The sequence below is a fragment of the Amphiprion ocellaris genome, chromosome 11 (assembly GCF_022539595.1).
Source record: "Amphiprion ocellaris isolate individual 3 ecotype Okinawa chromosome 11, ASM2253959v1, whole genome shotgun sequence".
Lineage (NCBI taxonomy): Eukaryota > Metazoa > Chordata > Actinopteri > Pomacentridae > Amphiprion > Amphiprion ocellaris.
In genome coordinates this window covers 1236850-1262662 of record NC_072776.1, presented here as the reverse complement: position 1 = coordinate 1262662, position 25813 = coordinate 1236850, and the positions used below count along the sequence as shown (strand labels likewise).

Sequence of the window (25813 nt, the reverse complement as noted above, 5' to 3'; positions counted from 1 at the left end):
GTATTCTAAATATCATATCCTATTTCAAGAAATCTTACTAAGCCATTTTTCACTTGTTCTATTGGCAGATTTTTTCACTTATTTCAATGTAAAAGTTCCTTGAAATAATTTTTTTTTTCTTGTTTTGAGGGGGCATTTTTTCCACCTTTCCAATGTGAGCGTGTATCCAGGGATTTAGTGAAACTTAAGGTCAGTTCATGTCCAAGTGTCCCCTTTTGTCCCCCCGTCAGCTGTAAGAATTATTAAAAGCATTGCCGGTTGATAATTGGTAAATGTGGCTCAGCTGTCTTCGCTGCCTCGGTGGCTCACTACGCTAATTAAAAGCAGCGAGATGGGAGAAAGGGAGAGAGTGTCATCAAGGACACGCTGGGAGACGTTCACCTGAGACAGCACAGTCACTGATGCTCCAGGCACATCAGTACGACCTGAACGCAGCACTGTTTGAAGTTGTGACAGTGAGAAAGAGAGACAAAAGCGTCTGGATCTGAAACTGTTGCCCTTGGGGGGAATAAAGAGATGGGAAGAAATAGAGAGGAGAGAGCAGAGTGAAGACATGGAGACGGGGTTAAGCACAAATTTGGTAGCTGTAGAGAGAAAAGCAAAGGAGGAGCGTCCTCCCAAATGTCTGTATTAAAGTTAAGGCCTCCTCTTTACTTATTATTTAGTCTCACTTTCTGTTGCTCATCTTTCATTCCTCTCTACCTCTCTCAAGTCATCATGTTTACACAAGCTGTTCCTGCCATCTCCCTGTTGTCTAACCCTCTGCTGTTTTTCCTCCTTCTTTCCCTTCTTTCTTTGTCTTTTTCCTGCTGGTTGGAAATCTGCGAGGCTTGCTCATCGGCGCCAGCCTCTGTTAATCCCCTCCCAAAGCACCTTAGCAACGCTAGGAATTTAGAGATGCTAAAAAAAACACACGACGACAACGACAACAACTGTTCTTAACGCTGGGCTCATATTGGCAAGAGTGGCCACATCTTGAGATGTGTGTGTGTGTGTGTGTGTGTGTGTGTGTGTGTGTGTGTGTGTGTGTGTGTGTTTTCCATAAGTAGTTCAGAACAATCTGGAAGGGTGTGATAACCAAGGATCTCTCAAGAGTGCGTTTGTGTGAGTGTGTGTACATATGGAGTACGTGCGCGCACAGAGTGGGAGTGTATGTTTATGCGATATAGTTCCTATAGAACACCGGCAACCTGGTAATCACTGCATGTAGTCACCTGAGATGCTCATTATCTAGTCTCTGTACATGTTCTGTCTTTGTCTGAGCACTGAGTCTGTACCTCAGCACACTCTGCACGCTGCTGGATGAGTCTCACAAGTGTTTTGTGTTTGTGCGGTAAGCTGCACACACCTGAACGAGTCAATGATAGACCGAGAGGCTTAAGTGAGCGGGAAAATAATAAATTATGACAGATAGCAGTGAAACAATTTGTGTTACTACGGGTCCAGCTTTGATGTTAGCCAAATGCCTTGATGAAAAAAAATAAATCAATAAAGCAAGGTTGCAACACTCATCGCAATTACCAAGTCAGTTATTTTTCATTTATTGGCTTTGTGATGTTCACACATCAACACAGATCACCCCCTCCGCCTCTCGCTTTTTCTACCCAAAATCAATTACTCGGGGGCAATGGTAGAATAATTGAGGGCGCATTTAGGCCTTGAAATTAATACATAGTTTAAATGTTCAAACTTTTCTGCGACTTCTCGCTCTGAAGTATTAATTTACCTCTCAAATTGAATGTGAGAATAAATGACGTGAAGCACAATATTTTGTTCTCAGGCAGCAATAAGATGCAAGAGTTTATTTAATATGTGTTCTCTCACTTTTATTTTTTAAATTCTCCAGCAAATGCTATGTAAGTCAACAGAAAAACAAACCGGAAAATGTAAGTGTTGAGTGCATAACAAAGACCTGTCTCACAAGATGACATTTAATCCATCAAAAAAATGCAGTTTCCATTTTTTTTTTAAAGAAATGAAAATAGAAATTTACATGACATGTACACTCATGCACAGGAAATATGTTAATTAGAAAGCTAACAGCATATCCAAACAATAAATGTTTATTTTCTGACAGTCTGCCAGAGGTTTGTGTTCAAATGAAAATTACCTGTTTCACTCTGTTTCCACGCTGCACTGAGAGCCGTGGCCGAACAGGGACGGATGCTTCAACTGATTCTCTGGACCGACCGCCAGATCTTTACAAGTTTCCTATCAGGCTGGTCAAACAGCACATTAAATACACTCAAAGCTGGAGAAATATTCATTACAGGCATTTTGACGGATTTTACAGTTCTGAAAATGCAGCGGGTTATTGGAAAACATGCCAACTGAGGGACTAAGAGTATTAAGACAGTGAAGCTGGCACCATTGAAAGGGAATGGGGAAGGAGAGCTGCTGCAGGCACTGCAGATTTTTTTGTGTGTGTTTGTTTTTGCCAAGATGGATAAAATATAGGGTGGGGTTTGTTTTTTTTTTTTTTGTTACGTCCAACTTTCAGGTAAGCCACTTAAGAGAAAAAAACTCCCACATGCTCTGAAATCAGACACTGACAAAAGGTTTTTTTGTAATTTAGGGGTTAAAATTAGGTAGCATCACATGGGAAAGAGTTAATGGAGGAAATTTCAGGCACTGGCTCTTGCTGACATTTTCCAAAAGGTCTTTTTCGCTCAGCAGCCATCTCCTGGTGCTCGCTGCAGCGATAGCTTGCCAGTAGAGGAGACTAGGTGCTGTCTGGTAATCGCAGTCCACCCACAGTGATCCACGTGCACTGCTGGTAGTAGGGACTTTGCTGGAAGACAGAGAGACAGGGAGATGGACAAACTGAGGGTGCTGATTTGTAGGGATATCATATGTCACAAGTCAATGCAGAACATGCAGAAATACGTCATCTCATATAACAAACACACACTGTGACCAGGTTATCATTTCAATGACAGACTGATCAAATTTATCCCGCACCTTGATAGCCGACAACAATCTAATGGCTCTGGAAACAAATTGAATAGGGTTATAATCATTGACAACGATTTATCTGCACCTCTTTGGCATTTTTTGGTGACATAAGCATCGTTCACTTGTTCCAATCTGACCTATCTAAACGAGCCGGTTTGCTGATCACTTGACCCAGCGGGGTTCAGAGGTCGGCCGGTTCAAACAGCTATCAGCGAGCTGCAGGTTGCGGTAGGCTCCGTAAACCTGCTGCTTCTTATCTGAACTCTTTGACCCCTCATTAACCCCTTTTCTGCCGCTTGGAGAATTATCACCTGCCACAGACGAGCAGAAATCCTTTACAGCATGTGGTGGGTTGGAAGGAGTGCGGCCCAGCGATAGACGAACGCTGCAGGTGTGTCGTACAGCACATTTTATTGAGGGAACTGTCGAGTCAGTGAGAGTTGGTGGGCGTAGGAGACTGTCAGTCAAACAGGGTTGTAAAACAAGAGTAAGAGTCTGCAGCTGTGCTTTGAACGACAGCGTTTTAACATGCAGATGTTGCTTTCATGTCACATGGGATGGAGGCAGAGATGGGAAGGCTGCACACGTTAACAACATATGGGTTTTTACACCATGAAGACAGGTGTATGATTACAAAAGTAGTTGGAGGACGATTCAAACACTGTCCATTAAAATGGGCTTTGGCTGATATGTAGCATCAATATTTGTTTGATTTTCAAACTATGAAGTGCCACTTGAGGCATAATAGAGTTGTCAGAAAAACCTGCATTTCCCAGTCGTGATTAAAAACTTCGATATTTAGTCAGACGCAGGTATAATATTTACTGTGATCAACATCTTCACTGCAGCTGAGGCAGATATTACAGTCATTTGTTTTCAGACTTTCACCTGAGGATGGTTGAAAAGATAATGTGGCAATCTCAAAGGTCACTGATTTGATCTCTTTCTCTGCAGCTATGGCAATAAATGATGACTGCAGGCGTGTTTTTGAAGATGATGTGATCAGTAACGTATCCATTACAGTTCAGTGTCAGCACCCATGAAAATGGAAAAACTGTACGCTTCTTCTTGAAGATGGAGCAGCAATATCTAATTGTGATTTTTCTGACAGATATTGCAAATTTAAATTGAGATGCAACTTCTTGAAGTCGACCTTAGTTCAGTATTCACTGTGCAAGAAAATGTAAAACATTGATGGAGCATTAGCACATGAGATCCGTCACAAACCACCAAAAGCGTGACTGTCACATGGAAGACGGCTTGAATTTGTCAAGCCACTGAGTTAAAACCTTGATCAGACGTGCTGCATGGCGTAAAGTCTAAATTACAGCCTTTGCAAATGGTAAATTACATTGCTTCAAATTGTGATTTAGATGTAAAATATATAAATTGTTCAGCCGTAGTTGAATTTTGTTGCGTTAGCTCCACCTACCCTCTCTGGCTGAGAGGCTGATAGAACATGCATCACTAACCGTGCACGGCTTGTAATTTTATGCCAAAATGTTGTCACAGACACCCAATCCATAATACCGTGAATGCAAGGACTCTATCACTGTCATGTTGTCTCATCTGGCAAAAGATTTAACACATATATTTAAATGAAATCTTCAAGATGGCCACCATGAGGGATCAACAAATATATATTACACTTCAAAGGTAAACATGGCAAATACACTACATTCCTTGACAATCTATCCAGAGCTGGTTGAGGTTATTAAAAACACAAATATCAACCTCATGGTGGCAGTAGTAGTGAAGTTATTAGGATGCATCCTCCGGGAACCATGAATATCAGTTGAAACTATCCTATCTTAAAGATAGAAAACTCTAAATCTTACCAAGTCTATTTGTCCTATTTTTAGTCAAAATGTCTCATCACACTCAATTTAAGATAAATTCACTTAACAAGAGACATTTCAGCAGATGGAGGGACTTGTTTTAAGACAATGCATCTTAAATATCTTGTTAAGTCAAACAATCTTGAAATTATCTTGTTTTGAGTTGAATTTTACAAGAAAACTCAAAATAAGTTTAACCCTCGTGTCGTCCTGCGGGTCTAAATTGACCCGTTTTAAAGTTTGAAAATGTGGAAAAAATATATTTTCACAGTGAAACTTCTGATGTCCACATTTTCAACATTTTTGGGAAATCTTTGAACATTTTTTGGTGGAAAAAAGAAATGTTAAAAATGTTTCTTAATAACATTCACAAAAAAATCAACCAAAATCCAGCGAAATTTTTATGTGAATGTTCTTAAAGAAAATATTACATGTTTTACTGATATATAAGGAATCACTCTAGACATTTTAAGGATTTTTTGGAAGATTTTTACTCATTTTTGGAAAATATTTCCAGGAATTTTCTTGCCAAATTTGGGGGACTTTATTAAAATCAAATTTTTAGGGGAACCTTTTAAGGAATTATTGGAATTTTCTTCCTGAAGGTTTTGCAAATTTTCAGAAATTTGGGGAATTTTTTTTGCAGATTTTTTTGAAATTTTTTCAGACAAGGAAACAATACTTTTTGGTGCCCATAAATGAAGACAACAGGAGGGTTAATACATCTCAAATTAGGAGGTTACGTGAAAGCAAAAATCTATTTTTGAGTTTTTCTTTCTTTTTTTTTTTTTTTTTTAGCATATCTGGCTTATTTTACGACACCTAAGCTTGACAATCCTGGTAAAATAGAGCTTAAAATAAGTTTTCCCAGCTAATTTAAGATCTCAGTATTCTAAATATCATATCTTATTTCAAGAAATCTTACCAAGTCATTTTTCACTTGTTCTATTGGCAGATTTTTTCACTTATTTTAAGGTAAAAGTTCCTTGAAATAAGTGTTTTTTTTCTTGTTTTGAGAGGAGCATTTTTTCCAGTGTACTGGATAAGTCAATATTTTGACCTGCTGGTGGCACTAGAGGAAAAGTCAGAGGATAGCCACAGTTGAAATCATTCTCCAGGGATTATGAATTTCTATAAAAGGTCTTACGTCAATACATCAAGTAATTTTTGAGCTATTTCAGTGTGGTGGACTGACCGGACAACAGACGCAGAGACATTGTTCTGTGAGGACTGGTTGGCTGTTTTTCTGATCATTTTGCTGTTATATTTAGACCAGTTAAAAGAACTTAATTGGCTGAAATAATTAGTTTCTGACATAAACGTTTCTTTTGTGCAGGAAAGAACTAGAAAGTAAGAAAAAAGTAATAAAAGTCTGCAGGAGGTGCTGACACTTTCAAACTCTTCCACCTCAGCTCTCACCGCTGAGCACCACAGAATGCTGTATTAAAATGTTCTTATTGCAATCTACATGCTTTAAAGTGTGTATTTTTTTTTTTTGCTCTGACTAATTGAAAAAAAAACTTTAATAACCAATTCAACTATGACTCAAGGTTACTGCTTATATTAAGTGAGGAGCAGGAAGCCACTTACCGTGTTTTCATTAACATTTTATTCTAAATTCCCCCTTTTGCTCTTGAACACCTCTATTAGTTCGACCCATGCTGCCAAACAACCCCAAGTTTGTTTGTCACCAAGACTCCGTGAAAGAAACTCTTTGTGGAACCACTTGTGCTGAAAGAGGAGAAAAAGAAAAAACTAAACGGTAAACTCCAGGCTAAAGCTTCTTCTTTCAAGTGCACAAACAGGAGGATTGTAGAGGACACTTAAAACTTCTCACGTGACCCTTCTTTGTTGTTCTGTTTGGGACATGGCTATCAGAGTGTTTGGCTGATGTGAACACAGCGCACGGAGATTCTGAGAAAATGGGGTTTTACCTTTAAAAAGATCCCGGCTCTGGTGATTGTTCTTTTGATTTACAGAATAAACGTGTTTATCTTTAATAGCAAATAACTGAGGATTTATCATTTTTAACGTTTGAAGACACTGTTCTCTGCATCTCATGTTCAAGTCGCCACCTGGATTTAACTAAGTAAATAGGTAAGAGTCTTTCATTGGATAATTACTGCAGTGATGACAACAACTTATTTAACCCAAGCTGATGCAGTGAGGAGCTTCTCATTTCTTCAACAACCATGTTGGAAGACATATCCTGTGGTCATGGAAAGGATGTTCATCTGTCTCAGAAGGGTCAAATTATTGGCCTGCATCAAGCAAAGAAAACAACTAAGGAGATGAAATGACTAAAATCAGGCTAAGAACCGTCCAACGGTTTATTAAAACCTGAAGGATAGTGGAGAACCATCATCTTCCAGGAATTAGTGTGGTCTGATGGGTCCAGATTTACCCTGTTCCACAGTGATGGGGGCATCAGGGTAAGAAGAGAGGCAGATGAAGTGATGCCCTCATCATGGCTAGTGGGGGTTAGGGTTATGATCTGGGGTTGGTCAGGTTCACCAATGTTATGTTCCCAAAGAATGAGGTCAGCTGACACCTGAAGATACTGAAGGACCAGGTCTTTCCATCAGTGGAGGTTTTCTTCATGTTCCTAGATGATGATGTCAGGATTCATGGGTTCACATTGAGAATGAGTGGATCAGGGAGCAGGAGATGGATTGTCCTCCACAGAGTCCAGACCTCAGCCCCACTGAGAACCTTTGGGATGTTCTGGAGAAGACCTTGTCCGACTCTTCCATCATAAATATAAGATCTTGGTTAAAAAAAAAAATGGAGAAATAAATGCTGTGACATTACAGAAGCTTATTGAAGCGATGCCACAGTGAATGAGTGTCGTACTCAAAGCTACAGGCGATCCAACAAAATATTAGTGTGTGTGACCTTTTTTTTTGGCTGGGTAGTGTATGACAGCGAAACAAGGTGGTCTTAATTAGAGCGATAGATTTTCCAGTACAGACTCAATGCAGGAATTATTATCATTTATTCGTTGGGTACCTTTGCTTCTCTTAAATAAAAAAATATGATTTAATAACATTTTTTGGGGAGTTTTGGCTGGAAGGTGCATTGACACTGATCTAAAATAAGAACTGTGCAAGCAGCTTATTTTGACCCATTATAATTTGTTATTGTACTATATAGTATGATGGAAGCAAGGAAGGAAGAGAGGAGGCCAAGGCGAATGGATAGGTCAGCAAAACATCACACTTTGCTGCACTTTGATCTTTCCATAAACTTAACCACGTTTTCAATATGGGAATCAAGATGCTGAAGGTCTTTTAATCCAAGCCCTGACTTTGTTTTTAGTTTCATTTTTTGTGCCTTAACCAAACCAAACGTAGGCAAGAAGTATCTGCCATTTTACGCTGCTGTGGGTTAAATTCACAGTGTAAGGATAAGTACGCTATACTGTCATTGTGGATGGAGGACATGCTACTAGATGTGATTTCAAAAGGGTGCTCTATCCCTAAGCAGGTACGAGTCAGTCAGTTCTTTTAGTCATCTGGCCAATTTTATTTACAGGTAAAAACTTAACCCTCCTGTTGTCCTCATTTACAGCACCAAAAAATATTGTTTCCTTGTCTGAAAAAAAATGTAAAAATTCTGCAAAAATTCCCCAAATTTCTGAAAATTTGCAAAACCTTCAGGAAGAAAATTCCAATAATTCCTTAAAAGTTTCCCTTAAAAGTTTTATTGTAAAAAACTCCCCAAAATTTGACAAGAAAATTCTTGTAAATATTTTCAAAAAATGAGTAAAAATCTTCCAAAAAAATCCTAAAAATATCTAAAGTGATTCCATATATATCAGTAAAACTTCTAATATTTTCTTTAAGAACATTCACATAAAAATCAATTGATTGATTTTTATGTGAATGTTCTTAAGAAACATTTTTAACATTTCTTTTTTTTCCACCAAAAAATGTTCAAAGATTTCCCAAAAATGTTGAAAATGTGGACATCAGAAGTTTCACAGTGAATTTTTTTTTTTTTTTTTTTCACATTTTCAATTTAAAACGGGTCAATTTTGACCCGCAGGACGACACAAGGGTTAAAATCCTTCTCTGGCCGTTGACTTAACCCCATAAACTCATCTGTGTGTTTTAGAGTTGCATATTTCAAAAATATTTCCATGAAAATAATCCCTTCATGCTTTAAAACGGCTCAGCTGTAACTCCACACAGTTGCTTCCTTTAGAATGTACAGATCTACGAAGTCCCCGTTTCTCTCTGCAGCATTTGTTGCAGCTCAAGCACACCAGCTCACCTACAGCTGCACCCAAACACTATAAAACTACTCTACGCTACACATGCTGTAACACTGGAGTCATTCTGAAGAAGAGTGATGTAGAAAGTCCAGTCCCACAAGTCGGCAGTTCATTTTTTTCTTGAGGTTTGTTACAAACTAAACTCTGAAAGTCTGAAGTTAAAATTCTTATTTCACTCATAATTAGCCCTCTAAAGAAAGACACCCTACAGACATGTTTTCACCGGAGGGGCAAGAGTAAAGAAAACTCCTCTGATTCTATAAAAATACAAAAAAAACCTGAATTTATATTCATGTAGGGTCAAAACTTTAGCTCTACATTAATCAGATTAATCTCCATAATTACTAATGTTGTGAGGTCTTCATCTTAATATTTATGCTTGTAAGGTGAAGTTGCGTTATTTATAATATTGTAGGCTCTTAGCTACAGTACTACAGCAGTTAGGTTATTCTCCATGATTAATAATATTGTATGGTCTCTGCCTTAACATGTATTATAATCAGGTAAAGGAGTATTTTAAACAATTTTGTAGGGTTTAAACTCTAATATGTAAAAGTTTCAGGTAAAATTACACAATAAATTACACTGTGGGGTTTTGTAAACAATATCATAACTTGCTTGGTTGATTTATGATGCCATTTATGGGAAAGTACTTTGGTGCAGTGATTGCTGTTGAAAATGTGCGATATAGAAACCGGAGACTAGACTGGACTGAAACAGTTAAAAACCACCACAAACTGAAACCCCCAAAATTACCATCGAGTCAAATAAGCACTTTTCCAAGATAGTAAAACATAAACTAAACATTATATTTATGAAGGGAAGATTTATGGCAGGACTGTTGTATTAGTCTGTCTGTGTGCAATAAACTACCAACTGCTTGTACGCTGGACAGTGTGGGTATAAAATAACAAAGTTTGCTTCATATCTTTATTTTCTTATCCAAATAACCTGAGGGTTTGTGTGAAAATTGTCTGTTTTTTGCTTTGTTGGACCAAGCTTCAGTGATGTTGCCACATTCTGAGATCTCAGCATGCAAGAGGGTTTGCAAATTGCAATATGAATTGAAGGAGATGGTGATTAATGATTAATCTCTCAGCCAATGACTATATTGCACTAACAGAGACGTGGTAGTCACAGTGGCACACCAAATGTAGAGTTTTCTTTAGAAGGTTGCGTGAATGATGCATTGCACAACAAATCTGCAGCCAAAAAGTAGAATTTTTTGTTTGTGGAGAAAGTGAAAGTTCAATCATGTCAAGCTATTTATGTTGCCTGTTTCATTTTCCAACATGTGGATATAAAAAATAAATTCATAGAGTTGTCATATACGCAGCTGCTGACTCTGTTGTCAATCAAATTAGCCCAACTATGGCAATGCTGAAGGTTTAAGCCTGTTATATGATATCAATCCAGAATTATATCAGTCATAATTCTGCATCGCATCGTATCATAATTAAAATGCATTTGGAGAATAAAACATGAAACATCACTTTTGCCAAAAAAGGTTGGAAAGAAGGTGATGATGCACAGGATTAATTAGTTCGGCATCTCCAGCACAAACTGGCAGAATACTGAGTGTGATGCGTGCGTGTAGCCTTTTAGACGTGTGTTTCCTCAAGGTAAACTCAACAGATCACTGTGAGTGATGGCACTTCTCAAACTAGAGGCTGTGGGCTTCTCATATATGATAAATCCCTGCTGCCATCAGAGGACAGCACTACAGATCATTCATCATATCTTTTAAGTAACTGAAGAAGGCTCTCACAGTTCAGTGCTCCTGCGATGCACATTTTAAATTTTACATGTGAAGCTAAATGCATCTATTGGATTCAAAGCATTCATTCAAAACATCTTAATATTTTCCTTTTTGATTATTCAACGCTCCTGCTGTCCTCATTTACAGGCACCAAAAAATATTGTTTCCTCGTCTGAAAAAAATCCAAAAATTCAGCAAAAAAATCCCCAAATTTTGGAAAATTTACAAAACCTTCAGGAAGAAAATTCTTGTAAATATTTTTTAAAAATGAGTAAAAATCTTCCAAAAAAATCCTAAAAATATCTAAAGTGATTCCATATATATATCAGTAAAACCTGTAATATTTTCTTTAAGAACATTCACAAAAAAACAACCAAAATCCAGCGAATTTCACTGGATTTTGGTTGAAAATCCAGCGATTTTGGTTGAAAATGTGGACTTCAGAAGTTTCATTGTGAAATTTTTTTTTTTCCACATTTTCAAACTTTAAAATGGGTCAATTTTGATCTGCAGGACGACACGAGGGTTAAATGTGTTTTTTGTTTTTTTTTAAAGCATTTTTCTGCACTTGTGATGCGTCTCCTCTACATATTTAGGTCGCACGTGTTGACAGAATCATTGAATTTTCAGCTGAGAAACCCAAATGCTTTGCCTCAGTTGAATAAAACGCCCACTTGTTTGCACATCTCCCACCTGTATGCCCTCTCAGCTCTGAAAACCGCACAGATGCAAGAAAGCAAGGCTTAAGTGTGGCAAAATGTGGCGCTGCCGTTAAAATGATGCCCAATTCAGTACCTGTGCAACTGGAGTTAAATCTAACTACCACCTCTGTCCTTGCTTCTAAACTTGTCCTCTACACAATAACTTTGCAGCCTGCTAATTCACTCCACTGGAGACACTCTGCTGCTGGATTTTAGCCAATAGCAGCGTCTTTCTTTCCCATTCCAAGAAGCATGATGTTGTGAGACAGCAGAGAAATTAGAGATTGGGGTGGAAGGTCTGGCACAAAACACAAACGACTATGACACCGAAACCCATACAAAGCGTCTGACTCTGATATGGGAGACTTCTGTTCTCAACACATCTCCCACCAAGTGTCAACACTGGTTTCTTTACCCATGATCAAGAGCTTTAGCAATCTTAACCTAGATGCCTGAATTTAAAGTGGCATAAATAGTAGTGCTGACCACTTGGAGGTGGTGGAACAAGCTGAAAACACCAAACTGTCTATTATTAACCTATAATATTGATATGAAAGACAGTAGAAAAGATGCTTCTTAGCTGCTATATACTCTATTTTGTTGCTAATTTAGTCTGTTGTCAAGGTTTCATTTTATAGATTGTTAAAAATGTAAGTCATGTAGTTATATTTTTGATTAAAATGTATTGATTTAAGTAAACTGATCGACCCTGCTAAGTTATTTCACAGCAGGGCGGCATCACACTTTGTAATTTTAAGCAGATTTTCAGCCAGAGACTTTCACTATTTGAGGAAGGCCTGAGATCATGTCTTTTGGGAAACTTGGAGGGTTTACATTTTACAGTCAGACACCTTTTACCCATGATCATCAGCTTTACCAATCCCAATCTAGATGCCTAAATTCAATTAAAAGCTGCATAAACCGCTGTTCTGGCCACTTGGAGGTGATGGAACAGGCTGAAAACACCAAATTGTCCACTATCAACCTAAATATTGATATGAAAGACAATGAAATAGATGTTGCTTAACTGTTTTATACTCCACCTAGTTGCTAATTGAGTCTGTTGTCAGGTGTCAGGGATGGATTGCTATAAATGTAAGTCAGGTAGTTACAGTTTTTAAATAAAATGTATTGATTTAAGCAAATTGATCGACCCTGCTAAGTTATTTGACAGCTGGGAGGTATCACAGATGTTCAGCCAGAGATCATGAGTTTACTTTCTACCATCAGACACCTCTTAGCCCTCGTGTCGTCCTGCCGGTCAAAGCTGACCCGTGTTAAAGTTTGAAAATCTGAAGAAAAACAAAATTCACAGTGAGACTTCTGATGTCCACATATTCAATATTTTTGGGAAAACTTTAAACATTTTTAAAAAATGTTTCTTAAGAACATTCAGAAAAAAAATCAACCAAAATCCAGTGAATTTCAGTGGATTTTGGTTGAATTTTATGTGAATGTTCTTAAGAAAATATTACAAGTTTTACTGATATATATGGAATCACTATATCATTTTTTTGGGGGGGGGGAGATTTTTACTCATTTTTTGAAAATATTTACAAGAATTTTCTTGCCAAATTTGTGGGGATTTTTTTTAAATAAAACTTGTACGGGAAATTTTTAAGGAATTATTGGAATTTTCTTCCTGAAGGTTTTGCAAATTTTCATAAATTTGGGGGGTTTTTTGCTGAATTTATGGATTTTTTCACACAAGGAAACTATATTTTTTGGTGCCCGTAAATGAGGACAACAGGAGGGTTAAACATATTCGGTTTATGAGCTTCCAAGTCCTGGTTTGGGATAAAATAATTAGACAATATCCCACCTAAATGACCTGGCAGGGCAGAGGAAGTTTTGGAATATTTACTATATCGATATTTGGATTTTGGTTTCTCTTGAGGCCTTAACCAGAGCTTCTTAGGTGGTTTCTTAGGTTTAGACTCATGACCTGAGAGAATCCTGGCTGCAGCCCTGATTGGGAGTTCCTCTCTCACTCATTCAGTGATGGACAGTGAGGCCACTCAGTATGCTGTAGCCCACCCTCCACCCTCCACCCTCCACCTCCCACCTTCCACCTCCCAAACTTGCATCTTCTACAGACTTATTCTTCCCTTTCTCCTCTTTCCTCCCCGGTTCCTGTGGAGTGGCTGTTTTATGTTTATTTTTTTGTGTGGTCCCAGCACCGTCCCGTTTTTTTACCACTCCCTCTGACGGGTTACCCCGGTCCCCCCTCGCACCTGCGCCGCTCCCAGGTCCCTACAGGAATGTGCTGGGGCTTGTAATCGCCTTTGTGGGGGCCATTGAGTTGTACGGCTGACTGAAACTTCCCAACCTCACAGCGCGCTGGCCGCTGAATGGGGCTCAGCGTGGGGCGGCTCTCCAAACCACGGACGCTGCCAAATTCCTACAGTGGCGCTCCACAATCACTCCCACACAGGCCCCGATATACCGCCAGGCAGCGAGGGGGGGGAGGCTGGAGGGGAGGAGAGGGTGGTGGTGGTGGTGGTGAGTGTGCGTGTTGGACAGAGGAGATGGGAAGGAAAACTCCAAACAAGACGACCACTTCTTGTTTTTCCTGCATGTGCGCAAACACTCCATTTTTTGGTCACTTTTTAATTCTTTGTTAACAGTGATTTGGGGTTAACAATAAACTCTTAATATCTCACCTCTTTGCAAAAAGTTCCCGTGCAGATGCTATTCCAACAACGGAGAAATCTGAAAAATAAAAAAATAGAAATAAAAAAGGCGTTTTTTGTGGATGCTTGGACAAAGTTTGGAAATAATAAAGCAATTTCTCCTAACTTTCAGTGCATTCTGTGCTGCGTTTCGGTGCATTAGGTCTGTGTGCCGACGTACAGCGTGGTAGCTGTGGGTAGATAGAGCAGCACTGCAGGATTAAGAGGCAGCAAGATTGTTAAACATGTCAACGTGTAATTGCACGATAAGGCCCTTCCGAGAAATTCATTGGCCCAGTTGCTTTCTCTATTCCGCGCTAATCTCGCCCGGCACATTCGCTCTGTGCAATCTGTCTCCATAATCTTCTGTGACAGAGCGGGCGACGAGAGCAGGCTGCTTGGTAATTTTTTTAGGAAAAGGGGGGAGAGACGCGGAGAAAATATGCAGAGGCGTGATAAAGTGACGCTAATTATCCCCATTTAGGACAGGGAGTGCAAGGGATCGGGGCTTTACGAACAACCGAGTGTGCGCCGGAGCTGATGGTCTCCTAGCGCGGAATATATCGGTGGCTACAAGATAAGAGTATCGCGCGGTGGAGAGATTTATTGGCCGGTCAGCTAAACACGCGTGCGCGCAACCCGCGCACACACACACACACACACACACACACACACGCACAAAACACACACACACACGGCAACAGTATGCCACATCGCCTGTATACCCGCTGCACCCTACACTTACCCCCTCTTTCCACCTCAAGGTGTAATTTATTCGGGTTAAATTTGCCAGAACGCTCCTCTTTTTAGCCTGGCGATGCGCCGTGACGCGCTCCGCCTCTCCGTCTCTTTCAGCGTTAATCCGCATCTCTTCACATCAACAGATAAGATGGAAACAGATGCAAAACACGCGAGGAGGCCATCCCTCCAACCTCCCCTCCCCCCTCCTCCCCCCTCTCCACCCCGCCATACGGTGCGCGTCGTGGCGCGGAGATGCCCCCCCAAAAGATGCACCTTCTCCTATTTTGGAATTTAAAAACTCATTTCCAAGACATCTGCGGTTTTATTTCAAGAGATTAATGCGCAGCCAGACGTAGCATGCTTTTCAGTTTTTTAAACTATGGGGCCTAACAGGTTTAATTGACACACCATGCCAGTCTTCATCAGTGTGAAATAGGCCTTTTAACTATGTATTTGAGATTAATTGATTTTTAAAAACGCCGAAGTAGGCATAAATGTTCCTCATTTGAATATGTATGGATATTAATCTGTATCTTCATATGAGGTAATGAAAAAAAACTGCACGTCAGAAGCAGCTGTGGCCTGTCACAAAAAAATGAAGTCATCTTAATTTTTTATTGTTTTAAACGGATTAATGAAGATAAAATAACGCGAGTATGGTTTGTCTTTAAAATCTACAACGTATTTAGTAAAAAATAAATAATAATCTAGATCTCTGAAATCCTGATGAGTCATCAGTGACTCCAGGAGAGACCTGTCAGGAGTGTGTTGACCGATGGGAATTTTAAAAACCAGTCTGTGCAACACTCTGTCTGAACGCTTCCATGGTCATTTTTCCGTGACTCTGTTTTATATCTGAACAAATGTGGCCTTGAGATTATTTTTCTTCCGTTTCAATCACTGACTATTTATTGAAAGTTTCTTGCAGTGGATCGACTTGACAGTTTAAGTCCCACCTTCCTGCCTCTATCAAGAGCAAAATACAGAAACACCTCTCCATGACTGGACCAAAAAGCCACTAAAATGAAAGCTACTATAGTCATTTGTTAATTAATTTCTCATATTTGAACACCGTTTATTTGTTAAGCAAGATGAGCAAAAAAAGAGCAAAAGGATTTTTGTGATTCTGAAAGTGTTTTCCTTCTGTATTCTACTGTACCAATCTTCTAATAGTTCACATGTGTTTGTCCCACTTATAAACAATTAAATAGCAAATGGCAGATAAAAATGTGGATGTAAGACAAAACAGTCTAATACTGAATATATTGTTAATTTATGCTTTTAAAAAATAAAATCTTCAAACTGTTCCTTACATTTCTTGATTATTTCTGTCAGACTCTTCTCTAAAATGTTCAGAACAGAAGCAGTGAAATCCAGAGTTCACACTAATAATAATAATAATAATAATAATAATAATAATAATAATAATAATAATAATAATAATAATAATAATAATAATAATAATAATAATAAATAAACTACCTCAGTGCAGCAAAAAGATATTTATTGTGGTAATTTATTGTTTGACAATCATATTAATTTCTAAAATATGAAGCTATATTTAAACAGAGTTGGTAAGAGGTTAAATTTTTCAGGAGCATTTCATAGTTTGAAATCTGGTGTGTGATCTGTTTAAGAAATAAAAGTCTTGGCACAACTTTGCAATTCAATAGCAGAATTAAAATGCAATGGCTGATTAATATAATGCTACAATATACTACAAACAGATTTTTAAAAATATGAATTAAATCTACAAAAATAAAATTTGAAGCTTAAATTTGCCACGAAAATTGTCATGTGTCTGTGGGAAAAATTAAAAAATGTCACGCATAATTTAGGAAAAACCTTTTAACTTAACATTATTAAATGAGGACATTTCGTTAAATATACTAACAGGTGGTTGTCATGTGAGGCCTTCTTAGATTGTTTTTTTTAATAAAATGTTCAAAAACAAACGTGTGAGGAATTATATGAATAATTTAGGCCTGCATGCCACTAAAATAGAGAAAAAGGGGGAAAGCGTTTTACAATTTATGCATAGATTTGCAATTACCCATAAAACTTGAGCACATGAAACCACATCCACCTGACAAAATGGTTTCCTTACAGCCCGCAGACTGTAGGCTTTTACGCGTAATTACGCACAAACAATTGGGCTATTTAAAAGCTCGTGGGATCTGTGTCCAGCAGCGATGTCAAAAATTTTAGAGGAGGCTATTTTTTTTCTAGAGGAGTCCTCATGACATCCTAAAAAAACGTGAAAACACTCCTGTGAGAAAAAAATAATCAATCTAAGACCGTTCTCTTAAGAATCAAAGCAACATCTTGTGAAATTTATTCAATTATTCTTCATTGCAATATCAGGGCTTTTCACTTGCAGAAAAGCACTTAAATTACAACAGCAGTTGCCCGTCATCCTTTGAAATATTAAAATTATTCACAATTTACAATAATTAGAGTGTTACAATAAAAAGAGATGATTTCCAAGAATTAAGACACAGGCTTCTGCAAATGAACACAAATGTTTAAAGAATGTGATTTTCCCATATCTTTTAAAGCACTTTCTTATGATTATGACACGTTATCTCATTTTCAAATAACTTACAAGAAACTTGCCCCGCCCCTCCCCAAAAATAAAAAAAATATGAGACAATTGAAGCAAATATACCCCCATGTGAACCTGGCCTAACCCTCAACTAAGACTGTGAAGTGATGGACAAAAAGATGGTAGCACAATAACCAATATCTCAGCATCATACTCGTTATATAATTCCACTGGTGGCTATTCCAAAAAAAGCCGAGATGAATATGCTATTTACCCTTCATTTACAATATCATAAACATTCTGTACAAAATGCAGGTAGTTCTCGGGACCGGGGTTATTTAGAAAAGAGGTAAATATTTGGTTATGTGTTCGTTTGCAGTTTTCAATTATTCTGTGAGTTCTAAATGTGTGTTAGAGGGACCGTCCCGTTCACTCCAGCCGTGGCGCTCTGGTAATGCTGCGGCAAGGCATGGAGTCTACTTTGCATTGACGGGTCCCCCGGCTCTCCGGTCGGTAAATACATGCTTATCATCTCTCTCAAGTCTCCGGGGCAAGGACCCCGTGAGTGTGTGCTGCTGACGGGAGGGCTTACACTCGGCTCCGACTTCACCAGCGACCCTAACGTCCCCATGGCAGCTGAAGAGGAGACGCCGGAGCCCTGGTGTTGTGTGTAGGTGATCCCGCCGTAGCCGGATGGAGAAGCGTTCATGTAGCTCTGAGAGTTCGAGATGGGGCTGTACTGCAGGGCCGTCATGTCATAGCGGTGCATGGGCTGGGGGTTGTGTGAGTGATGGTGGTGTGAGTGGTGGTGGTGGTGCGCTCCGCTCCCCGGGTGCTGGCTGTAGGCTAGCTGAGCCTCCTGCATCATCGCAGCGGCTGCCGCGGCTGCAGCCACCTGCCCCGAGTACGCACCGTTCGCCCAGCCGTTCATGTGCGCGTAGCCAGAGCTGGCCGAGCCTCCGTGACCCCCGGGGCTTTCTAACCTCTGCCCGACCCCGGATGAACTCATGCCGACCCCTAAACCAACTCCACCGCCACCACTGGGCCCAGAAAGCAGTCCACCGGCCAGGGAATATTTGTCCTTTTTCAGCAACGTCTTGGTCTTCCGTCTTGGCCGGTACTTGTAATCCGGATGCTCCTTCATGTGCATGGCTCGTAACCGTTTCGCCTCGTCGATGAAAGGACGCTTCTCAGCCTCGGACATCACCTTCCACTCGGCGCCCAGCCGCTTGCTGATCTCAGAGTTGTGCATTTTGGGATTCTCCTGTGCCATCTTTCTCCGCTGCCCACGGGACCACACCATGAACGCGTTCATCGGTCTCTTCACGCGTTCCTGATTCGCTTTGGACCCGCTATTCGGCCCCGTTTGCCCCGTGGTCGTGTTCGTTTGGGGGCCGGGGGAATGAAGGTCAGTTTCCATCATCATGCTATACATTCACCTGGTTTTAAACTTCGCCACCAACAGAGAAAAAGTCTATTTCAAGATAGGTGCGGCGCGCACAAGTACGGGTGCGCTCAGGATGACTGGGCTACAAAATTAATAATCTAACCCCAAATGAAGCAAATGCGAGATAAAAATTAATCCGAAAGGGCATATAAAATGTTCTCCAACCAGTATTTCACCCTGTCTTCGCCTGGGCTTGGTTCACATCCACTGTGATAGAATGCGCATTGGAGCCACTTTCCCTGTCGGAGTTGAGAAGTTGGTAAAAGCGGCAGCCATATGATGCGCACTGACAGCGGTTAAATGAAGCACAAGCGGCCAATGAGGCTCTAGAAGCAGAGTGATTTGCATGGCGTTTGGTCAGGTGACTAGAGGACCATAGAGGAAGAACACACCGGAGGAGGAGGAGGAGAAGGAGGAGGCAGAAAGGAGGGTCAATCCCACAAATAGCACGAGGCATTTGAAATTTCCAAACACGCTTTTCGAGACTTCATCCACCAAAATAACTAAGATTTGTCAGCAGTGGGTGCAACCTGTGATTACAAGGACTCAAACATATATAGAGATATATTTGAAAGTATAGCTGCTGAATTTAAATCATCACTTTATTAACATATAAATTCCACATCAGACAGCTTATAAACTGAGACGCTTCAGTAACTGTGTTTTTCTTTTACTATCTACTTTCTCTCTACACGAGATTGAAAGATAGTTCCTCCCATATTTAAACAGTTATTCTCACGTGCATTGTGCGTCCTGGAAGCTTGGGCTCAACTGTATTTTTACGCACAGGAATTAGACGTTACAGTCTCTCCAATCTCAGACGACTTGATGCTGAAGCAGCATCTCAAAATAATTTTTCAGACCATCTCTCTCTCCTGCTCTCTCTCCCTCTCTGTGGCCCTCTCTCTCCTTCCAGGTATGTAATGAAGGTATGTAGTAATACTAGGTGTCAGGGAGAGAAATCACGCACACACAACGCAGAAAATGATGTGAAAGAGATTTGGTTAAAAAAAACACAACTGTTGGTCTAAGAGGAGAAGCCCATGAGGATGGATAGCCACATAATGACGTGAAATTACCGGGGCAAAGCGCCGTTATCGCCGTCTGCTGGTGATGGTGAACGCGTCCTGGCCATGCCTCTGGGTCTGTGTGCAGCTGTACATGACAAGAAATGTAAACTACCACCGCTGCTGTCATTTTTTCAGTGGAGTTTTTTTTAGTTTTATTTATTATGGTACATTTGTACGCCTCTTATTTAACACTCAGTCAAGTAGCCAGTTTGTAAACCCCGAGAGAGGAAGCGGTCTATGTGTCTTCGAGTCCGCGCATATATAATCCAGATTTCACAGCTGACCTCCCCTGAAAAGCCCAATCAACCTCTAATTGAAAGGGAAAACGAAATACCACTTCCCGCGGCGAGACTAACGATTTAATCGTTCTATCGTTCTTTGCTGTTTTTTTTTTTATTTATTATTATTTTAATTAGAGCTTAGCTTGATATGGCTCTCTGTTCAGGGCCTGAGGGAGCGGGATCACTCGGACGGATCCACGCGTCTTTTTTCGGTAATAGGGTTAACAGGATGTTAACAGTGGTCAATAAACGTCTCCAGTGGTCCACTGTGGCTTCAGGCCCGAGGAAGATGACAATATAATGATGGCAACCTGGAGAACAAACAAACCCAAAAATCTGGAAGAAAAAAACAGTGGAGATACGCTGGTTTCCTCTAATAAAGATGTGGAAATCACACCGACGCCTTTACTGGCACAATATTAACTCTGCTCAACACACGGAAGTCACATTTAAAATATATAGCTTACATTTATTAAAATTAAAGATTAATATTTAACCAAACCTCATAAGCACGTGCAGCTTCATTAATACAAGCCATTATAAACCAGATTTCGCCATATTTATTTAAAAAAATCATCTAAATACATTTTCAGACTTTTCAGTTTTCATACAATCCTGATCCAAGCTTTAATATCGGTCTATATAAATTTAGGCAAACGTTATAAAGCACTAATGCATCCAACATTTAATATTAAACAATTCGATGACTAATTAAAAATCTGAAAACGACCTGGATTTGGTGATTTTTTTGGAATTAATCGGTAAAAATCTTAAAATCCATTATTAATTATTATTATTATTATTATTATTAGTTATCCTAGGCGTTGAGTGGATTTAAGGTTGTACACAGAGGATTAGCCTCTACGGTGACACCGGGACCCCCTGTTTACTTTCTCTGTCATCCCCCCATCAGTCACTCCTCTTTTAACAAACCTCCTTTCAAACCTCCTCGCTCCTTTGTGCGCGGCCTCTGTGACAGGATGTGTGCGTGTGCGCTGTGATGATGGTGCACGACCGAGGCCAAGGGTCAAAGCAGTTATCAAGAATCCCCCCCTCCACATCCCCACAACAAATAAATAAGAAACAAGTGAGTGTTTTTAAATACATACAACTACACGCGTCCAGACTCGTGCGCAACAGGGGAGCCATTATTCCGTTTAGTTCTAAACTCATCCACCCACCGCAGAACACACGCCCTCATGCACAGAAACTCCACACTGATTGTAACGGAGTTATTTACATTTTTCTCTCTCCGTGAAGTAGTTCACCTGAGCGGGGACAACATTTTCCAAGCGCGCTGCGCTGCGTGGATGTGCCAGTGCGCACAAGCCAGCGCGCTTGGAATAGGGGTGGTGTTAGTTTTGGGGCAAGAAAAAAGGAGTTCTGATCACCTGCTGATCATACACCGGGGTTAATCATTTAACCCAGCCCGAGAGACAAAGCATCTGCTCGTGAGCTTCAATTTACACAACCCAAAAAAGTCCAGATGTGATGATCAGCACCCCCGCCCTGTTTCCTCCGCCTACTGAAAAGTAGAAACAAGAGAATCACTGAACGTAAATACTGTCACAGTGGCAGCCGCCAACCAGTGGAACAATTTGTCATTTCATAACATATACATTTTATAGCATACAGCATTTCTTTTCTCGTAACTCAAGCCAAATAAAGGTGCCACAGATGATAACCTCTCAGTCCGGAACAGATCAGCAGCCGATAATGTCACTTGGAGAAAATCAAACTGAGCCGGCTGGAGCGCAACTGGTAGCATCACGAGCCACAGAACTGTGCGCTCTGTGCAGCCAAACCCATGTGGAGCTCACTTGTCCTAAAATAAAGCGACAGCCTGCAGCTGGAAACACATATTATCTGCACTGAACTGAACAGAGCGGAGCGCAGACGCTCCGAAATAAAGCTCGTCAACAAAGACGTTTCTTCCAGTCGGCGCAATCACTGAGATCAGAAAGCGTTCAAATTCGTTTTACCCTGCTAATTTTTTTCAGCATTATTTCCACATCGCGTTTGGACAAAAAACGCTTTTCACGCACAACAGACAGGTTAACTACAGGTTAAATATCTATATAAATTGACCTTCCTGCGTACGGAATTGTCATATGCAAACTTACGCACGTTCCCCTCGTTCCCTCTACTCCAGACAAAGTGGGCAGATTTCTCCCTCCATACTCCTAAAGCCGTCCTAAACCCCTCCAAAGCTTCATGTAAGACCGCTACTCCCACTACAATGTGGCCGCTGGAGTGCCAAGGCCATCCATGCCCGGTGCCCAAACCCACCACTCAACACACACTGAGGGGCAGAGACAAGAAGAAATGACATTTATTATACACTCTAAAAAAGACAATTCCAAGTTATTGTTTCTCTCTGCGAAAGGGGCTTGCTTCTAACATAATGAAGCGTCTTTTGTGTGGCACAGAACAATACAAAACAAGTATTCTAATAAATAGCCACTTTTTTTTTTCTTTTTTTTTGGGCTCTCCAGGATGAATGGGCTGGAGCGGCGGGGTTCTGAAAGGCAGCTGTGCTGCATTCGGGGAGGAGGGGCGAGGACTTGGCGAGGAGCCCCACACCCCCTTCGCCTCCTCCTGGATACTGACTCCCATTACTGATCCTGGAACAGAAAAGGATGCAAAGGGAGGGAGGAGGAGAGGGGGAGAGAAGGGAGGAACGGGGGGATGTATTGACTTTGGAGGCTGTTTTTTTTTTACTGGGGACATGCACTGTTTGCAACAATATGATCTTGGAATTATGAAATATTGCATCCACGCTGTGAAGTCCAGGGCATCCAATTAGATTTAGTTCATTTGAAACTGCACAGCTTGTAAGCATGTGGTTCTGACAGCTTCCAGGCAGGGACACACAGACACACAACACACACACATACAGTACTATAAGACACAGCTGGGCTCATTAAAGGTTCCTTATTTACACAAAGGTTCACACTTTTGAGGTGCAGCGATGCACACTCTGCTCAGTCTGCTCCTCTCAACTCACTGCTGATTACCTCACAGATTAATTTCTTCACAGTCTAACCCTCACATGTCCCGCTTGTTTTGCAAACACAGGAGCAGAGCCTGGTTGAGCAGCTCCTTCCTTGTTAATGAATCCGGCACGCTGCTGACTCCCTCCTTCGCCTGTTGCAGCATCCAGGCTTCAGGGCTGCCAGAGCTGACAGACTCTCTCACTTGTAGCTGCTGCAAGCTGGCAGGTGTCTTTTGCTGCTTATAACGCATCCATCTGCTGACTGGGGGAGCCGAGGTGAAAAAATTGCAGGCCCCATAAAACTAATTTGATGGCTTTCTATTGTTTAGCAGGAAGGGGTGACAGCAGAGGACTCAACTACAGATGTTTCACTAGAAAATTCATCACAGATTACTGCCTAATAGCTTCATGAACATTCATTGCATTCCCTCAAAAATAAAAAAAGATCTAATTTTAAAGAGAAAATCATTTCATATATTCCTTAAACAGAGGCCAACATATTTACTCCGTGGCATTCAGTTTCATTATAACCCTCACAGTGTTTCTTAGCTTAGATTCAATAAGTCAGTGGGGGTTAACCAACCTTTTCATTTACTAGAAAAAGAGAGCCATGCTGGAGATTAAAACAACTTCTGCATGCTGTCATTTCTACTGATTCGCTTTGCCAGATGCATCAAATACACACAAGCCACGCGAGCAGGAGACTGACGCAGAGTGGTAGGTTAAGTAAAAGTGGGTGAGGGGGGCAAGAAAGGCAGCGGGAGAGAGAGAGATCAGATCAGGTTCAGGCCTAAAAGCGTCGAGGGAAGAGTGAGCCAATTGGGTAAAAAGCAGAGGTCTTAGTTCAGTTCATTTGGGCTCTCTCCAACAGGTAAATCTCCACGACACTTAAAAACATTGAGAGGCGACAACACACAAACATCACAGAAAGTCAACGATTTGCAAAATGAAAAGAGTCGTCTTGTTGCACGGCTGGAGATTCAGTGAGAACAGCTGAAGTCAGCAATGGCTAAACCCGGTTTACATAGGATTTCAAAACATATTTTAGTAAAAAGCATAATGCATCGCGTCCTTATTGAGTTTAGAGCAAGATGGTAACCCCAAACTGCCAAACTGAAAGTGCAATTTTCTTTCTTTTTTTTTTTTGACAAAGAGAGCATAGCATGTCATTCAAATCTGGGGCACTCTTGTCTACAAGCAATTTGTTCTTTTGTTGCTCCATGTGCTCTATTTTCATCTTCTTCTCTTGTTAGAACCGTAAGAGAAGAGCATATAAGGGCTTGATGGAGTGGTGAGTCAGAGGCAGGATGACATGAAGTGAGAAAAGTGAGAAAAAAAGAGAGAGAGGAGAGGAGGGGAGAGAGAGAGACCAGGGAGGCCAATGTCAATCCCACGGCAAACAGCAGCGGATAATCATGGGCTTTAGGAAAACACTGTGTCCATAATGCTATTACCCAGGATTACCTACTCCAGCAGAGAAGGCGAGACTCTCTTCACAATGTGCCACAGACCTTTCAGATAATCATCTTATCACAGATGACAAACCCAGAAGAAACATCCCATTATTCAAGAAGAGGGGAAAAAATCTACAGCATGTTTGGATGAAGACATATTGTAAGCCTAAATTATTCGAGTGGAAAAATATCAGATTTTGAAATTAGCACGCCAGTTGCTTCCCCACTCGCCTTCTTTCATTCTCTCACTGTCTCTTTCTCCCAGGGTGCTTTCTCCTTTTCCCGCAGGGCAATTAGAGACAAGATTTTATGCATTGTTCAGCTTATCAATTAGCCATAACACCTTCCCCTCTGATTGGTCTGTAATGAACATAATGGTTTTAACAGTCAGGAGTTGCAACTCTTAGAGGTGCTGTGCTAATGGTGTCACCACGGCGATGGAGTCAGAGTAACAGCTTTGCGGAAAAGCAGGAGGAGGAGGGTGGAGGGTAAGTCAGCTCTCCCTAACACATCTCTAATTAGAGCTCACAGTCAGTCATTACTGATGTAATAGGGTGTAACACTAATGGCTATCAGGCAAGCCCCCACAAACAACACAGGGGGGCTCTTGTAAGGTGAGAGGAACAGAAAATTTATGAGGAGGAAAAAAAAACAGAAGAAGAGGAGGAGATTATGGCGAGCAGACGAGGTGAAATGGAAAGTTAGGGGTGTGCAGCGGGGAGAAAGTAGATAAGAAGGTTTTTAAAGTACAAGGTCAGGGACGATGTCAGAGCCCATTAGTGGAAAAGTCTATTTATGATGACAGTGAAATCTCTCATGTTAGATGTTTTCCAGATACAGAGATTGACAAGATGAAAAAAATACATAAATTGGATAAAAATTAAGGAGGTATGAGCGGCCGACTGGTTCTGGGTGAGACGGAGACGGAGCCACGATGACTGTGAGACAGACTCATAGTTAACCACTTTGGCACTTAGACCTTGTTAGCACTGATGCACTCTGCAGCCCCATTCAGCTATTGATGCATGTTTTTACACTTTTCAGCACTAAAATGCTGTGGCTGCAAAACAGAGTGACAG

The 25813-nt window shown here is 40.6% G+C and overlaps 1 protein-coding gene across 3 annotated transcripts; it reads right to left on the bottom strand.

Moving 5' to 3' along the window:
- Positions 1 to 1811: 1811 nt before the first annotated feature.
- Positions 1812 to 22567, bottom strand: sox1a (SRY-box transcription factor 1a). 3 transcript variants are annotated; one of them, XR_008603220.1, is made up of 4 exons: positions 18080 to 19530; positions 14193 to 14241; positions 6384 to 6524; positions 1812 to 2791 (listed from the first exon to the last, which is right to left on the bottom strand). XR_008603220.1 is itself a non-coding variant. In XM_035945125.2 (3 exons), the coding sequence occupies exons 1-2, from the start codon at positions 18920 to 18922 to the stop codon at positions 14221 to 14223; spliced, it is 864 nt and encodes a 287-aa protein (XP_035801018.1). In that variant the 5' UTR covers positions 18923 to 19529; the 3' UTR covers positions 1812 to 2791; positions 14193 to 14220. The 3 variants fall into 3 exon arrangements, 1 of the variants encoding a protein (XP_035801018.1); XR_004846799.2 differs by lacking the exons at positions 6384 to 6524; positions 18080 to 19530 and adding an exon at positions 22409 to 22567; XM_035945125.2 differs by lacking the exon at positions 6384 to 6524 and having other exon boundaries at positions 18080 to 19529.
- Between the last annotated feature and the right edge of the window lie 3246 nt (positions 22568 to 25813).

Excerpts from the sequence above, each read along its gene's own strand:
- sox1a (XM_035945125.2), bottom strand. The coding sequence starts at position 18,922 with ATGTATAGCATGATGATGGAAACTGACCTTCATTCCCCCGGCCCCCAA. Across the intron at positions 14,242-18,079 it reads TGGTGAAGTCGGAGCCGAGT|ATTTCTCCGTTGTTGGAATA; the intron begins GTAAGCCCTCCC and ends TTTATTTTTCAG.